This window comes from Gorilla gorilla, chromosome 7 (assembly GCF_029281585.2).
Source record: "Gorilla gorilla gorilla isolate KB3781 chromosome 7, NHGRI_mGorGor1-v2.1_pri, whole genome shotgun sequence".
NCBI lineage: Eukaryota > Metazoa > Chordata > Mammalia > Primates > Hominidae > Gorilla > Gorilla gorilla.
This window is the reverse complement of record NC_073231.2, coordinates 80956795-80975734: the sequence shown is the minus strand read 5'-3', so window position 1 is coordinate 80975734 and position 18940 is coordinate 80956795. Positions and strand designations below refer to the sequence as shown.

At 40.2% G+C, this 18940-nt stretch overlaps 1 protein-coding gene across 4 annotated transcripts in view; it reads right to left on the bottom strand.

Moving 5' to 3' along the window:
• Window positions 1-5261: 5261 nt before the first annotated feature.
• The window catches only part of ZMAT4 (zinc finger matrin-type 4), a 378251-nt gene continuing 364572 nt past the window's right edge, over window positions 5262-18940 (bottom strand). For 3 of the 4 annotated variants that reach the window (XM_055348042.2, XM_055348044.2, XM_055348045.2), the window contains one exon: window positions 5262-6908. In XM_055348042.2, the coding sequence (XP_055204017.1) occupies window positions 6893-6908 (16 nt within the window). In that variant the 3' untranslated portion in view covers window positions 5262-6892. The remainder of the gene's footprint in view (window positions 6909-18940) is intronic. The other variant, XR_010134997.1, reaches the window with a different exon arrangement.

The window sequence follows — 18940 nt, the reverse complement described above, 5'->3', positions numbered from 1 at the left end:
CTACAAGAGTTATACTAGAGCTGATCCTCTCCTTCATAAGGTTCTATTTCATGGCATATTTTTAACAACTAGAATGTTCAAAATAAGGGAGATGGATAACATGGTCTCAAAGATCTCTTCCAGCTCTCCATTTAATGGTTCTGTATTAGACTGCACAGTTATTAGCTAGTTCGATGGTGGAGAAGAGAAGAAGAAATGCATGTAGTAAGTTTGTTTCCTCTTTACGACTCAAGAAGAAATTCTATTATCCCCACTTTAGATATTAGGTAACTGAAGCTTGCCCGAGATTTCAAGGCCAATGAATGGCAGAATCATATTCTAAATATAGGTTTTCAAACTCCTGTACCATTTCCTCTATAAGAACATTCTTTGAAACTTTATATTCAATAATTAATTACTTAATATGTAAATATATGATAAACATAATATATGATCCTTTTACTACTTGTTATAAACTGGATAACTAGAGTTTAGCACAGAAATGGGTTTTATTATTGGTTTTTCCCTTTTAGGGGTACCCATCTCAATTCTCAGAGAAAGTTGGCTAAAGAAGATAATTTCAAAAGAAAAAGGATATATTTGCCTCAAATCGCAGCAATAAGTCAGAGAGTATCAGTCATTTCCTACAAGTGGGGGCTGTATTCCTTCTTGCACTGCACATCTACAGACAAGAGACCCTAAAGTAACGAAGATGTGTTACTAAGTATAAATGGAGAAAGACTGAGTCAATTCCACATAGAGAAAGGTTCGCCATGCATAAGGAAGATGGGCAGTTTTTGGACCCACGAGTGACTAGAAAAATAAAAGCTCAAGCACTTAGTTCATTTACAATTCAACACTATCAAAGAAATAAATGGTTGATACAAATCCCCAGGGGGAACATCATTTTATTACACACCCCCATAGGTGGCTTTTAAAGGGTACTTGATTAGGTTTCATCACAATTAAACTCTCTACACCTAAAGGACACCAAAACATGGTAGCTTATACAAAGATGTAGGAGATGGGCTTGTAATTGGCCTTCAATTAAGTGGTAAAGAAGGGGATAATGAAGAAAGAAGCTTACAGACATATAACTAGTTGAATGTGGAAACCTGTTGGCTTTCAAAAAAATACATCTCCAAAATGGCAAATATCTTCTATATACCGATTGTATTGTCATGTTACCAGTCACCTTTTTAATAGCAATGTGCTCTGGTTAAACCAAAGAGTGGTGGAAAAAAGGACTAAACACCCCAACGTTCTGAAAATGGGGTCCTTAGAGCCAATCAATATGAAAGCCACCAAGTGGATCTAACAAGTGACAAGAAGAATTGATTCACAAGAAGGATGACAAACTTAAACCATGTATGGATGGCCCTAAAGCCAACAGTGGATGACCTCCAAATGGGGACAGCTGAGGGTAGGAGCTGTGGTTTCGCTGCAGGGTGTGCTGACTCTGAGGCTCTGAGGATAAGGGCTGCTGTAGAATGCCTTTCTTGCATAGTGACTGCCTGTGATTCCATTATTCTCAAAATCAGCCAAAAATATTATAATTTTGAAAAATAGAGAAATATTCCGGCTTCTCTGCTTACACGTATCTAGTATTAATTAGTTCCTTGGAACTAATATCAGGGAAACAAATCATATGCCCTGATTATGAGATTCTTAGAGACTATTTACAGTCAGAGTAGTGGATTAATGGGATATGAGGTTGACTCAACATGGTAACTCTTTGAATTATCAACAGTAAAATCATTAGCACTAATGTTATTCACCCTGATTAACACCCCATCCAACAATAAAGACAATTTCAAGAAATATGAGAATTTTAAAAAATTGATCTCAAAGTAGACCCCTTGGCCACTGACTTGGTAACTCCAAGGAAAACTCATATTGCTAATTTTGGATGGTCTTAGTGTCAGACACTTAATTAAGCAACAATTCAAGTGGAAAATGTGCTGAGAATTCTCAAAAGAGAGCTGTGAGTAAGGATACAAAAGGGAATCCATTATTGTGTGTACCTTTTCTCATTTTTCTTTAATTAAAAAAATAAAATGTACCAGTCAGATGTGCTACATCATACATTACCTCAACTCTCTGAAGTTGGAGCATCCCTACCTCTCACTGAACCTACTGACCCCCTGAAGGATGAGGGAACTTTAGCCTGGATTTCAAACCACCGTTAACTCAAGTTTGACACTGTACAATAGTTTCACGGTATCCCAGAAACAATGTAACCCGCTATGGGTGGCTGGTGGTGGGAGGCAGGTAAAATTGGATTTTTTTCCTTCGCTCATGTAATTTGAAGATTATAGAATGTAGTTTTTAAAGGTCAGAACGAATTGCTAATTAAGTGGAGGCATTTGAAATTAGCAAATAAAACTGCTACTCAGAATAGTGACTAAGGAGTAATTAATCATAAGGGGAAAATGGCAGCGCAGTTCAGCCAGCAGTAAAATCATCTTTTAACTAGTTACCATAGAGCCTTCAGATGGTGTTACTAAAAAACTGTTAGATATTAATTTCATTCTTTTCTCTTTAGGCTATATCATTTTAAAAAATAGTACTCAACATTTTTCTATGAAGACACAAATCAAGTTGGTCTGCACAGTCTCTCTTGCAGGTATTTAGAAATATGTGGACTAGCTATGATTTCCCTTTACCTTTCACTCAACATGGGAATGAAGTAAGGATTACATTATCATAGTCTTCACTTTAAATCCAGTCTACTTTTTATATAACTCATTGATGAATCTTGGCATTTTAATTATTAGAACACAGAATTACTTAATATACTCCTCAAACCAATGCTGAGACTACCTCCTTTCCTTCTTTTAAAATACTTTTTTAGTTTGTTTGTTTGTTTGTTTGTTTTGAGACAGAGTCTTGCTCTGTCACACAGGCTGAAGTACAATGGCGCAACCTCGGTTCACTGCAACCTCCGCATCCTGGATTCAAGCGATTCTCCTGCCTCTGCCTCTGGAGCAGCTGGGATTACAGGCATGCACCACTACAGCCAGTTAGTTTTTGTATTTTTAGTAGAGATGGGGTTTCACCATGTTGATCATGCTAGTCTTGAACTCCTGACCTCAAGAGATCTGCCAGGCTCAGCCTCCCAAAGTACGGGGATTACAGGCGTGAGCCACTGCGCCCAGTCAAAAATGCCTTCTAAAAACATTTTGGTTTGGTTTCCAGGTGCTTTTTGTTTTCCTAGGTGCTATATCTGCCAGTCTTGGGTTAGATGCTCTCAACCTATGCTAGGATTCCATTTCACATCAAAATTTTTATATCTTAAATTTAAAGCCAAATTTACAAACATGAATATTACAATCAAATATTCAGACAGTTGATTTGACATGCACATCTTAAACTAGAAAACAAATTAAGGCAGGATTTACACAGAGATCCATATTTTTAAGCACTTGATATTTATTAATTAGCGAATCCACACCAGAATCCTATGAGGTAGCCTAGCTTGTCTTTATTATAAATAAATTAGGTAGAAGCCAGAAAAAAAAAAGGGGGGCTATCTCCACAATAATATGTTGATTGGACCCTCCTTATTCTGGTCACAAAAGAAAAACCGTTGCTCATATAAGTGGGTCAAGTGAACAATGAATATTTTGTTTGGATGGAATATAGGGAGAGTATAGTTATTTTATTACCTGGCAGTTTAAAAAGGTAATTTTCTTAGTGGGGCTTTAATATTCTGTGTTCACACTGACCCGTCAGAAATTTCCGACTCAAAATATCAGCTTTGGAAGAGTTAGGATGCCCCCACACTCCACCCCCAGCCCCAACCAGAAGGCTCAAATTTTCCTATGGGAGTTTTAGTATTTTTCATGTATCTTAAATTTTTCATCCTTTGGTCTGGTTGACCTAATAAACTCATGTCAATATAAAAGTGTAAAGACTCTTTCAGTTCCAATTTATGCTTATATATGTCGTCTAACAGGCAAGTGAAACACAAATCCTATTTGTCTTTGTAGTCAAGCAATTGCGGATGAGAGTTTTATTACTACCTTTATCAGCCAAAGGAATCACTGTAGCCCCTTCTACTTAGCAGATTACTTTATGACTATATTTATTAGTTCACTGGGCTTTGGAGACTAAATTTAACGAAGACTCATTAATTTGAGTTTCACTACCATGGCGTTTGTGGCCTCTGGCACAGGTGCTAGCCTGAAGCTTACCTCTGTACTCCTCTGTACTGACGGAGAAAAACTTTTTGCAAAGTAAATTAACTGCATGACCAAGACTATAGGAGTGTTTTATCTTCTTAAGAAGACAATTTCAACCACGTAACCACTAACCTTTTAAATACAAATAATTTTACTCTGATATACTATAAGGAGTCCATTAAGCTTGTGTGTTATGTTAATTTTGAATAATTTTTCCCCCACTGCAGCAAAACTTTAAATGGGCAGTATTTGGTTAGTTTAGTTAACTTTATTATAAAAACTCTGGAATAGTAAAAATACTTTAAATATTGATAATTTGAATAGCTTCACTCTTTCAAATATATGGGTTCTCTCCTAGGTCCTTTTAATTAACATTTTACAGAAAATCACTTGACTCATGTTCTCAAGCTTGCCCGGAGTCTCTGCTGGGACCACGGGTCAGCAGCTCCGGGTGGACTGGACGTAAGACAGGGACACACCTGGCTCTGTGTGGGTCTCTTTCCTCTCCTTCAGAATTGATTTGGTTATTTGAAAACATTTACCTTCCATCCCACTCCCATCCACTCATAAAAAGATGGGAAGGTAAGATATGACTTAGCTGAACAAACACAACCACAGCAAACCAAACAGAAAAGACAACCACAAACAGCTAGCTTCCCAAGTAGGAATCTTTCCATTCCAGAATTCCCAAAATGTAAACAACATTAGCAGCCCCTTCCTCCCTAAAACTAAATATGTCATCTCCAGGGTACACTAGAATGATAATTTCCATTATCTGCATGGGCAAAAATAAGAAATTTGAAAACAAACAAACACACAAAACCTCTGGCAGGGTATTCACTTGCATTTGACAGGTTGCCAAGGAGCAATGGTATTTAGATGAGGAATTCTGAAATAATCTGATTATTATGGCTGGAAGATTATCTATAAAGGGTTTGGCATAGCCTCTCTGTAAAGTAAAAGAAATCTATGTTCATAGAGTTTTCTATATTAGGTTATTTTAAACACACACACACACAAACACACACACACACACACACACACACACACAGCACTTTAGGGCATAAGCTCACTCACTAAACCCAAACAGAAACAGTGTTTTGTTGTTGTTGCTGTTTTTACTTGGACAATGCTTATTTTACAGCGGAATTGACAAATAAAGCCTTATTTTACACATCCGAAGAAACACCATCACAGGAGGTTTGTAGGTCGGCTGTGTGCTTTCCAAAACAGCAAAATAGATTCTTCCCATCCAACCCCCTTTCCTCTTGTAGAGTAGGGTGTGGCTGGTGGGGCTTCCTCTCTCTGCAGGCACAGAAACTGGCAGACCTGGTCCCTCCTGAGCGGGCCCTGCTCAAGGGAATGGTGCCAGATTTTGAACACAGGGAAACAGGCTCCTTCATAACAACACTGTGCATTTCTGTGTCATTTTGTTTATTGCTCAATGAGTTGTTGCCACCTCAGCTCTTGGTGGAAAACAGTGGGTGTCCAGAAATTGCTGACACAAGAAGATGGATTGCCTATGGTCGTTAGGGACACAGGGCAGCCCCAGCCAGATCCCAGCTGGTCCATGCAGGGCATCGTCAGTAGAAGCTCAACGTCCCACTTCGTAACCAGGCTACAAGACACCAAGTCCGGTCACCATGGAAAAGAATTAAACCTAGAGAAAGAGCCTCATGATCAGCACTCAGACGCTCCCCATCAGAAAGCAACTGTTTTCCTTATCGGTCATGTTCTTTCCAAAGTGACTGAGTCTTGGCTCAGCAGTAGGACTTCAGTGAGAAACAGAAGAAACAGGGGACCCCACCTAGCCCAAGGCCGCCATTTCTTCAGAATTTTCTCACTTCTTTCCAAACGATCAGTATCCCCCAATTAAAGCCCACAGTTCAGGCCAAACATCGTAAAAAAAAAAAATACTTGTTTATTTCCATCTCATTCTGGGGTTTATAATTCTTTTGGATGCTTTTGGGGAAAAAAATTCACCAAGGTCAAGGGCTGTGAAGACGTTTTTGCCTAAGAAGATCATCATGCAGGCAGACTAATTCTTTTCCTAAGCTATTATTTGGCAACTTGCAAGGAGGACTTGGCTTAACCTTGAGAAACTGTTCTTTGAATGATCAGGAAAAAAGATGAGAATTCTTCCTTTATGTACTCCCTTCGTCTTCATTGTTCAGATGGTAAACCTGGCTCCTGTGCTTGGAGAACGGAGAATGACTGGTATTTATTTGTCCATTTGGTATTTTCCACTAATAGTGATCTGTTCCAGTTCTGTGCATGTCACCCTCAACTGTGTCCAACATGATGAGAAAAGAATGTATATTTCTGGATAGAGGTGGTTTACATCACACTCATTGAGGATTTAACAGAATAATTATGCTCTGAGGAAATCTAGAATAAATTGGAAATTTAAATTTTTCCACTTTCAGTTTGAATAATGCTCCAACTGTTTGCTATAGGATTATAATTTAGAACATGTGCTAAATATGTTATCAGGAAAGAATTTAAAAATCCATCCAAATATCATAACTTACCCCAAAATTAAAAAAAGGAAAAAGAAAAAAGAAACCTCATTCATTTCCAAAAATCAAGATCAGTCGTATGTGAATCTGTGAATCCTTGTAAGAAATGTTTATTGTTCAAGAAAGAAGCCTCCTCTGGTGGTTGATAAGCAATTCTCCACGGCAGAGAAATGCTGATATTTTGTTCTTATCTCTTGATTGATGCTTTCACTACTTATTCTTCAGGCTGTAAGACAGAAGGAAACACAGTGTTACCTTCTTTCATAATTACAAATTCCAACACCTCTTTCTCCCCCCACCCCCTGTCTCCCTTCTACTTCTCATATTACCTTAACCATCAAATTCAAATGCATCTGAATTTGTAAAGTTAATCTTTCAGGTTCTAAATAACCTGTATATATAATATCTCCATTACCAATGCCATCTCCACATATGTACAAGAAAAAGTATAGCTCTACATTGTCAATCCAGACACTAAATTCATTCCAAATGTTTTTAAATAAAAATAATGAATTGATTTTTATTTATGGCATGCTGCATACACCCATCTTTAAGTTTCAGGTATAACTACATGCAGAACCCTCTTGTTGAAAGTGGACAGCAACATTACAGTGGCTAAATTTCAAATTAATATAAGCCTCATTGTCCACTCATTCAGAATTTTCTCTGTTAGATGAATAGAAAAAAAAAATTGTTTCTGGGCCAGGTGCAGTGGCTCATGCCTGTAATCCCAACACTTTGGGAGGCGGAGGTGGGCAGATCACGAGGTCAGGATATCAAGACTATCCTGGCCAAAATGGTGAAACCCCGTCTCTACTAAAAATACAAAAATTAGCTGGGCATGGTAGCGTGCCTGTAGTCCCAGCTACTCAGGAGGCTGAAGCAGGAGAACCACTTGAACCTGATGCAGTGAGCCGAGATCGCGCCACTGCACCCCAGCCTGGCAACAGAGCGAGACTCCATCTCAAAAAAAAAAAAAAAAAAAAAAAAAAAAATTCTTTCTGGCCTTACTTGCAAAAAGTATTGATTTAATCAAATTGAGAGCCAATTTTTGAAGGATTTTTAGTTTTGTTTTTTTCTTTATGACAACAAGATACTACCTCTTACCACATGCCTACTACGAGTCATGAATTTTACATTTACTTTACATTTTAATTTAATCCACAGACCACTTTTACTATGTGTACCATTTCCACCCCTTTTAAAGGTGAGAACACTGAGGTTTCACTTGGCTAAATTAATGGCACAAGATCAAACAGCTGTTAAGCGGTGGAACTTGAACCCTGGAAAAACTCATAAGCAGGAGGTGAGAGAGCTTGTTGGCATCTTCTGCCGGGGATTTCTCGCATGCTGCTGAAGAAGTGCTGCAGCTGAAAGGAGGCTGCTGGAAAAGCATCTTCTAGTGGTGGCTGTTTCCCTTAAAGAATATTTTAGAGGGAAGGGTGGCAAAAGTGTTAGAGCAGGTTAGACTCTTTTCACAGGTTTTCCCATCTTCCTTCGCTATACTTTCGAATGTTCCCAATTTCTTGAATGTTCCCAATACCTGACTTTTCTCTGAATTAGCCTGAGTTTTCTTAAATTATTTCTTTATTCCATGGGTTAAAACATTTGGGATTTGTCTTTTTCAGGAAGGTTTTGGATAAATTGTTATGTTCATCAGATCTCAGAGGTGTCAACTGAACCCCATTCTACTTTCAGTCATCCTGAATGGGCTTAGGACTACCCAACAAAGTCTATAACCTGTTAGGGTCTCACTGCAAATGTCTCACTGGCAGTCTGGTAAATGAAAATTCAAAAGCTACAAAAGAAAATTCTATCACTCACCTAGAAACACAGAGCATATGTTGAAATTTCATTTTCCAAAAACAGTGCTGTCATAGAATATTCTTAGGATCTGAATAAGAATTTGAACATTGTTGGTATAATGTAGACTAAAAAAATTGAGACTATATGCATATTTTTAAAAATAGCTTTGAAATGTTTGAAATTTTGCCTTAGCATGACCCTGGTAGCTATAGCCACTTTTTAGTAGTTGTTATAAAAATTAAAATCCTGTTTTAGAATCTCATACTCTGCTACCATCCGGTCATGACCTAAAGAAATTCAACAGTCCTTGTCATCTTCAAAAATTAATGTGACATAAGGGTTGAAAGTTCTCACTTAGCAAATAAGTATAATTTCATTTTTATAAACTGCAAAGATGAACACTTTTGAGATTAAAAAGAGTTTGAAGGACAGCATCTTCACGTAACAGTAAGAAGACCAAATATTCACAGCTAAACAGTCTTTAGTCATGATTACATAGTTAGAGAAAATCAGATGAAAGGGGTTTTTTTTTAAACTTATAGTAAAAGTGGTATATTAAGAACTTAATCCCATAATGAGGAAAAATATCACACTCTTCCTTTTTATAGTCATTGTAATTATTCAGATCCTTTCTGAATACATAGAAATAATGACAAATTAAAATGTCTTTCAGTTCCCTATAGCTTTTGTAATTATTCATCCATTACTGTTATTTTTGCTGGAAAGGCTACTTCATATTTTAGTCAGCATCCCATTTGATACAAAAGAACACGGAAAATTTCACTGCTATTAATAAACACGCAGCCATCCAATCCAAGAAGAAAATTCTTTTTCATCTGAGAGATAAGCTGCATAATTCATGTATTTTCAGAAATTTCTTTAAATAGAAAATTGAAGAAAGGCATAGGGAAAAAAATTCATCACATAGCTTCCATTTGTGGCGAAGGGCAGTCTTTGTTCTCGGACAGCCTTAAATATGATTCCATCTGAAGAGAGAATTTCAATTGCGCCATATACATACCAATCATGCTCAGATAGCTCATCTTCTTTTTGACATATATGAAACCACAAACATGATGAAAACATGGCCTCAGTTTCACATTTGCACATTTGCTACCTTTTTTTTTTTTTTTTTTTTTTGAGACTGAGTCACGCTTTGTCGCCCAGGCTGGAGTGCAGTGGCACAATCTCAGCTCACTGCAACCTCTGCCTCCCAGGTTCAAGCAATTCTCCTGCTTCAGCCTCCCAAGTAGCTGGGATTACAGCCACGTGCTACCACACCTGGCTAATTTTTGTATTTTTAGTAGATACAGGGTTTTGCCATGTTGGCCATGCTGGTCTCAAACTCCTGACCTCAGATGATCCACCCAACTCAGCCTCCCAAAGCACTGGGATTACAGGTGTGAGCCACCGCGTCCGGCCCACATTTGCTACCTTTCTAAAACTAATGTAACTGAGTGTTAATAGGGACTTTTCATGGGGTCTCAGGAAGCAGTTAGAAAAATGTTGGGCAATTTGGAATGGGTACCTCTGCCTTCCCAAAAGAGAAGTGTCCCTGTCAGGGAATGTGGTGTGACATAGAACTTCTGTGATGTTCAGCCCCTATTGAAGGCTGGGCCACACGGGGCATGTGGCAGCCTTCTAGCACAAGCCAGATGAGAATCACATCTGTAGGAACAGCCATGTCCAAAAGCTTCCGCTTCTTCCACCACTAGTCTTTCCCCTTATTCTCATCCTGAAGGTCCAGGATAGGGGGATTCTCTGACCTGGTTTTGAGACAGAAATCTTATGATAGACTAGTAATGACCATTGAAAATGGTCTCACCTTGGCCAGGTGTGGTGGCTCACGCCTGTAATCCCAGCACTTTGGGAGGCCGAGGCAGGCGGATCATGAGGTCAAGAGATCGAGACCATCCTGGCCAACATGGTGAAACCCTGTCTCTACTAAAAATACAAAAATTAGCTGGGCATGGTGGCATGCTCCTGTAGTCCTAGCTATTTGGGAGGCTGAGGTAGGAGAATTGCTTGAACCCAGGAGGCAGAGGTTGCAGTGAGCTGAGATTGTGCCACTGCACTCCAGCCTGGCGACTGAGCAAGACTCTGTCTCAAAAAAAAAAAAATGACCAGATATGTACACAATCTTCCTGAGATATCAACAATATGGAGGAAGAATGAAGAAAGCACTTTGACCATGTGAGTTTGAAGGTGGTAGCTAGAGAAATATATAATGATTAATTGGTCCCACACTGAATGTAAACTGTTCAATAAACCAGTGAAAAAACAGAGCAGAACATCCTTAGCCATGATGAAGACTAATTTCTGATAGCCAGGTAGCAAGCTTATAGTGACAAGGAAAAGGCAGTCATGGGCCATGGTTTACATGAAATGATATGGCCAGAGTTTGTTAGGAGAAGAGGAGTCATGTCTAAGGCATTTTTCACAAAAATGTTGCTGAACAGTCATGACTTGGAACTTGTTCAGCCTATTGCCTGAGAACTGAATGACATCCAAGGACGCTAACACTGTGGGCCCATAAATTAAAATAGTGCAGTGATAAACCAAATGAAGTTATATTTCCAAAATTGAACATTTCCTAATTTCTATTCTTGTATTTCCTAACTTGGCCAATAAATATTCAAGACAAAAGTGCAGCGTTTTCCCTGGCCAGTTCCTTTTTCTCCATCAGCCTATAATCAATCAACCCCAAATCTTACTGGTCTCCTACTTCTCTCTTAAATGTCCCATTTCCTCTGCATCCCCTGCCCCATGTCCTACTCCTGGTCCGTGGCATTGCACTAGTTTTCTATCTGGGATGTTTGCAGTCAGCTCTGCAGCCTCATCACACTGGTGCTGCAATGCCTCACTGGGTTCCCAGCACCTTCTGAGAAAATAAAAATGTCTTAATATGACACATAAAGGTCACTGTAATGTCACTGGCATCTTCTTCTCCATTCCTGTCTTTTACTCATTATTCCTTGCAATTACTCCACCTATCTGGATCACAGAAAATCAGGTGAGGCTCCTCTACGTGCTGGCTCTCACATGTTGCCATGGTTGGTGCAGGCTGTTCCTTCTGCTTGGAAACTCATCCCCCACCTCTCTGCTTGCCCAGCCTCTTCTATCCCTCTTGGTGGAAACCTGCTTCTTCCAGATCGTGTTTCCTGAATTTACCCTGACACAACAAAATGTATTTGGAATATTTTGAGCAACCACCTGGGAGTGGAGAACAAAACTTTAAGAAAATGCCCAAGCTACAGAAGGAAACTGCTGTGCTTAAGACAAGGGGCACAAGGTGTCTTGCTTCTGAAAAGGGTGAATGTCAGGGGGATGAGGGGGTTTGGAGAAAAAAAAAAGAGAAGAGAAAGAGAATATGAGAGAAGGGGAAGAGGCCTAGAGAGAATAGAATCAGGAAGATGGCTTTGTTCTCTGCATGGTGATAGCTCTGTATGACAACCAAATCTTCAATACAGTCATCTAGACAAATAAAATACTTCCAAAGTGGTAATTTTTATTGGAAGCCTATGTAGTCTGATTGATATGGGGAGTGGGAAAAAGAAGCACTCAAATGTACAGGGACGAAAGATGAAGAGAGATCATTAAGATGTTGGGAATCAAAAGTGGAGGCAGGACTTTGGACCCTAACAGGTTATAGACTTTGTTGGGTAGTCCTAAGCCCATTCAGGATGACTGAAAGTAGAATGGGGTTCAGTTGACACCTCTGAGATCTGATGAACATAACAATTTATCCAAAACCTTCCTGAAAAAGACAAATCCCAAATGTTTTAACCCATGGAATAAAGAAATAATTTAAGAAAACTCAGGCTAATTCAGAGAAAAGTCAGGTATTGGGAACATTCAAGAAATTGGGAACATTCGAAAGTATAGCACTTTTAAAATGAATTCAGCTCTTCTGCTTCCTAGTACATATACACTAGCAAAATTGATAAGAACGATTTGTAATTGACTTACCAAAACACCTAAGAAAACAAGCCTCCTCTGCTTATATAGAATTTGCATTGTTTATATGCAAATGACCACTCCTGATGTGCTTCAGAACAGTTTATTCCCTTAAGAAGGCAAATATTCTCTTTATAATCTTGTTTACACTATTCATTTGCTTTGCAAAACGTTTTTCATAAAATCACAAATTAATGAAATGTTAGAGCCAGAAGGGATCCCAGAGATTATCTAGGGAGGTCGAACATCATCATTTTACAGATGAGGAAACTTGCTGGAACTCCTAATACACACACATCCTCCTCATTCCTGAGATCCACAACATCACAACCTGACCTCCATTATTTGGGTGACTCCATTCCCTTCTACTTTGGGGGTTCTGGCTACAGCTGAGGCAGAGCAAGGGGTCTGCAAAGTGCTAGGCTTTGAGTATCATCAGAACCCTGTAACCAAAAAATAAAATTCTAAGAAACCCTCCCCATAACCATTAGAATGGACTTCCTGCTCAGCCAGGGCTCTTTTAAAATTTAACCTAAGAAACTGTTTCAGGCCATGATGGGAAATGGGGGTCGGACTTGCCTCATTATACCTCTCCAGCATGAACATCAATACAGACTTTAAGTCTGATAAGAAATGCTTTGCAACCTATTTTCTCGGGAGCCTACTATCTGAAGGCTTCCTCTGCGAATAAAATCTTGTGTCTCTGCAACCCTTTGTTTTAACCCAGACATTCCTTTCTGTTAATCCCAGGTCTTTAGACAAACTCAACCAATTGTCAACCAAACAATGTTTACATTTACCTATAGCCTGGAAGCCTCCAAACCCCGCTTCTAGTTGTCCCACCTTTCTGGACCAAACCAATGTACTTTTTAAATGTATTTGATTGATGTCTCTTGCCTCCCTAAAATGTGTATAAAACCAAGCTACACCCCGACCACCTTGAGCACATGTTCTCAGGACCTCCTGAAGGCTGCATTGCGGGCCATAGTAACTCATATTTGGCTAAGAATACATCTATTTAAATATTTTACAGAGTTTAACTCTTTTTGTCGACGACAACACATTAGCCTCCTCATCTGAAGTGAGAGAGTTCAGTACCCCTCTTCTATTCACTTACAGAACTCGAAATCTGGTTAATCCTTGTTTGTTTCCAACCCCTAGCTCCTGCATTCTCTCCCCTAATCTTTCCTGACTCCCCTCTTCCTCTCGCCCCTTTCTAGTTAGAACTTTCTTTTATTGTTTCATTTACTGCATTTTTCTTTCTCTTTTTTTTTTTTTTTTTGAGACAGAGTCTTCCTTTGTCACCCAGGCTGGAGTGGTGCAATGGCACCATCTCAGCTCACTGCAACCTCTGCCTCCTGGGTTGGAGCGATTCTCCTGCCTCAGCTTCCCAAGTAGCTGGGATTACAGGCACCCGCCACCACACCTGGCTAATTTTTGTAGTTTTAGTACAGACAGGGGTTCACCATGTTAGCCAGGCTGGTCTTGATCTCCTGACCTCGTGATCCACCCGCCTCGGCCTCCCAAAGTGCTGGGATTACAGGGATGAGCCACCTCAACCGGCCTTTTATTGCATTTTTCTAAGTGCTTTTCTTTATTGTTTCAGTAGCCATGTCACATTGCAATATTTTATGTACTGTCTGTGTCCTCTTCAAGGAAGCCTGGGGACTGTGTCTCTCTATTTGTGTATTTTCAATGCTTGCTACACATTAAAGGCCTGACACACATTAAAACGTAATCTTTTGTAAATAAACACATGAGGAAAATCAGAAAAGGAATCACTTGGCACATTGGGAAGAAGCTTCACTCCCAGATCCTCACATTTCTCCTTGACTGTCCTATCCTGGGCAAGTCCATTCCCATCCTGCATTTTCAGATAAGAAAAACAATTAGGTGTTGAAAGCATCTATATCTCTATTCTTACCTCCTCCTACTATTCTTGTAATGTATTCAAAGGGCTTGTGATTGAAAGTTAGGTTTTAAACTTGATTTTAAACTTCCATACCAATTGTTACTAGTTGGATGTTCATGTACATGGTTATTAATTTCATTTAGCCTCAGTTTATTCATCTATAAAACAAAGACATCGATAATATCTTCCTCCTAGGAATGTCATGAAGATTAAATGATATAATGTAGATGAATGTGACCAGTAACCACTGAACATTTAGAAATGCTTGTTTCCTTACTCTTAGTTACTTGAAAGAAAAATTTCTGATGTAGCTCTTGTACAACAGAGTTTGTCAGGTCTTTTTTCCAAGTTCTTGAGGTGGAGGTCTAAGCCCTTGGGATTTCCCAAATGATAGCAGTATCTTTGTAATTCATGGTGGAACTTGACAGCTTATGCTAATGAGGTGACTCATAGTGAGTCCCTAGATAGATTCAGGATGAAGTCTGGCCATGCTGGAAAGATAAACTGTGTGATCAGAGGGTTGAGGCCAAATAATAGTAGCCCAACCTTTAGGGAGGAGAGGCTGGACAATGAGTTCAGTCACATGACCAATACTTCAGTCATACCTAAGTAATGAAAGCATAATAAAACTCTGGACACCAAAGCTCAGTTGAGTGAACACATCAGCATAATGAGGGAGTATTGTGTCTTGATAAGACAGCTGAGTGCAAAGAGGTTCCCAGGAAAACTCCAACCAGCCTGTGCACTAGGGTGGAGCCTCAGGAAGTTGGCACCCTTTGCAGTGGACAAGGAGCCTGGCCCCTCCTCTTCCTGTGTGGAAACTGGGATTCAAGCTGTGGGCAGGAAGCGCACCAGCAGGGACTCTGGCTTGTGAAGGGTCCCTCCTTCCCTTTTTTCCCTTTTCACCCAATAAAATCCTGTCTTACTCACCTTTTAAGTTGTCTGCAAGCCTAAATTTTTGTGGCCATGTGACAAGGACCCCATCTTTAGCTGAACTAAAGAAAAGTCCCACAACCCTGATTTCACAAGAAGAGGACAAACAAGCTCCAAATTTGGGACCCTCCTAGACCTTCTTATATACATCTTGTCATTTGGTTGGTCCTGATTTGTAGCCTTCATAATAAAACTGTAATTGCAAGTCTAGCTCTCTCCCGAGTTCTGACATTCCTTCTAGGTATCAAACCTGAGGGAGTAATGGGAACCCCAAATTTGTAGCCAATTGGTCAGAAGTGCAGGCGTCGTGGGACCCTCAGAGCTTGCAGCTGACATCTGAAGTGAGGGCAGTCTTGCTGAAGTCTGTGCCCTTAAGTTGTGAAGTCTGCACTAACTCTGGGTAGTTAGCGTCAGAATTGCATTGCAATATTGCAGTAGCAAACCTCTCTGATTCTGATTCTGTTTCTGTTTTTTAGTATACAGAGCTCAATCCCACTCCACGCTGGCAGGCACAGACAGCATCCAAGATGCCAGGCCAGGAATTTCTCTGCAGGGGAGCATATGGCAGATGCAGTTCAATAGGTGCCCAAGAGTGAGGTTTACTATCAAATGCCCAACTTCAAATTCCAGTTCTGGCATGTAGTAGCTCTGTAGCTCTTGCCTCAGTTTCCTGAACTATAAAATGGGTATAATATAATAACACACAGACCTCACAGGGCTGCTTTGAAGATTAAATGAATTAATATATGGAAGTATTACATACCTGGTACATATAGAGCAACAAATAAATGTGATCTATTATTTATTATTTATTATTATTTATTTGCTACATGATCCTCGGTTTTAGGCTAAGTCAATTACTAAGTTATATAATTGGCAGAAACAGAGACAGGGGACTGAAGTCAGATATACCTTCTAGAAGCCAAGAGTAGCCCTGGTTTTACCTGTTCAAGGGCAAGCAAAGGATCATGGGATGTGGTGGGATATGGCAAAAAGATGGTAGAAGTGGGGGAATGTTAATATTTGATTTCACAATTCTCCCCTCAACAAAGGGTGTAATGGTCTAGTCTACACTGCCCACTTAGGTACCCAGTAGCCATGTGTGGCTATTTAAATATAAAATAATTAAAATTAAATACAATTTAAAATTCAGTTCCTCAGTCACACTAGCCACTTTCAAGTATTAGCAATCGAGTCTGGCCAGTGGCTACTGTGTTATAAAGTAGATACAAAACATGTCGCTCACCACGGAACATTCCACTGGACAGTTCTGGGCTAGTGTCACTGAAAGTGTCTGAAATCAGATATGTTTGGAAATGCAAATCAATCCGCTGATTTTTCCCAAATAGAAAATAAAATGAAAAAAATAACAGGTGAATTTGAGAGAGAAACGAGCCACTGCTATGTTGTAATAATTTGTGTCTCTCTCTCAAACACTGCAGTGCCTCGAAGTGCAGGGAGCAGGGGAAGGGAAAATGTCGGACTCCCCTTTAGCTCACGAGCACGTCTCCTGGGGTACACATTCTGTGAAAATCTAGAGTCCCACAGTGCCAGCAATTACTACTATGCTCAGGTCAGCCACTGGCAGGAGTGGAAAGTTACTCTTCAAAGCTGGCCCTCGGGCAGAGTGGGACTGAAGGATGGAGAGGCAGAGCAGCAGGTGCAAGGGATGAGTTGGCAGAAGTATGTTTTGTTGGGGGGAGGAATGTGTGGTGGAGAGGCCGGAGGGGAGGGAAGGACTGGGAACAGAAGCGGTGAAGTTTGAAAAGAAGCACTGTATGTGGTAGGTTGCTGAGAAGGAGAATGGGAAGTAGTGTAGAATGGGATGCAGCCCTGCTTGCAGAAGGAATGTGCCAGGCTGAGATGGAGAAAAAGAAGTTGGGAAGCTGATGGAGAAGACCAGGGAGCCTGTACTCATGTGTGGGCCACCGAGGGGGTCAGGGAGGACCCTGGTACAAGGGCTGGCCTATGAGCGGTAGAAAAAGCAGTAATATGATCATCCGATTTTTAATTTAATTTTGTTTTATTTATTTATTTATTTATTTATTTATTTATTTATTTATTTATTTATTGTTAGAGACAAGATCTCACTCTGTCACCCAGGCTGGAGTGCGGTGGTGTGATCATAGCTCACTGCAGTCTCAAACTCCTGGGCTCAAGTGATCCTCCCACCTCAGGCTCTGGAGTAGCTGGGACTACATGTACATGCCACCACTCCCAGCTAATTGTTTTATTTTTTGTAGATACAGTGTGGCACTATGTTGCCCAGGCTGGTCTCCACCTCCTGGCCTCAACTGATCCACCCGCTTCTGCCTCTCAAAGTGCTGGAATTATACGCATGAACCAGTGTGCCTGACCTCATACAATTTTTATAACAAATTATTTGATAATAATTATACTATCGGGACAACGCTGAAACAACGTTATGTAACAGAATAAGTGAACTGTGGAAAAGAACGAAATGACGATCAATCAACACAATGGATTTATCACTAAATGGCTGCATTGGAAATGTCACTTCATTTCCACAAGCCTCAATTTCTTCATCTATTCAATGAAGAATTGGACCAGGCCATTCCCTAAGTTCCTTTCACCTCCACCAGGCTGAATGCCTGTGGCCTGGCCAACGTCATTGCAGCAGAGACGGGCTCACGCCTCTAACGTCACTCAGCTCCAAGTTCAGCAGTTTCTGTCAGTCCTGTCTAAAATGATCACAAACTCCAAAATGACAAATCCACAGATAGAGCGAATTCTATGCTAACCTTTTTTTTTTTTTTTCTCCTTCAGGCTCAGAGTTTACATGCCCACCAGCACCCAGCTACAAACACAGCCAAACCTTTCAGCAGACGTCCATAACCATTACTGAAAGCTGTCAGCACATTCTGCAGACAGGGCCTAACTGTAACTTATAAACGTGCTGATAGGCCACGGAAGAGGATAGAGAAAGCCAGCACATGCTTGCGGAGGCTCTGGGAGACTGTGGTCTGGTGTGGCAACCCCCAGGGCATCCAGGTCTGGACGAATACAAAGCAAAGCCCATACTGCAAAGGCAGCAATGGGTGTAGTGTCTGCTGTAGTCAAACTCAATGTTGTAGAAACAGTTCAGCCACGTCTGGGAATTATCTTAGTCAAAATCCACCCCGATCCCCCACCCCAAATAACGATATCCTCCAAATTCTTCCAGCGGGACATCGAGGATATGGAATGGGACACAGTGCTGTGGAGTGTGGTCCTGCTGGTGCCACTCAGCACAGTCTAAATCATGGAACCTACAGCAGATGACTTCACCTCTATGAGCCTCAGTTCCCTAATCTCTAAATTAAGAGGACACTGGCCGTATAGGCCTTTGGTGAGGAATAAATGAGTGAAAGGAAGCCCTTTATAAATGGTAAAGTAGTCGTAAAGCTATTCAGGTAGAAATCATTAGAATTATAACTTTATATCATCATATGACCTTACCACCCCTTAAAGACTATTTTATACATTTTAACTGAGATAAGGTAGAGGGAACAACATTAGCCAACCAAAGCATTATCGATGATTTGCTTATATGATGAATACTATCATCATGGACTTCCAAGTGTCCAGGGAATTGAATTTAATATATTGAAGCTATTGGAAACAAGACATGTCAAGCTGGGTGTTGGAAA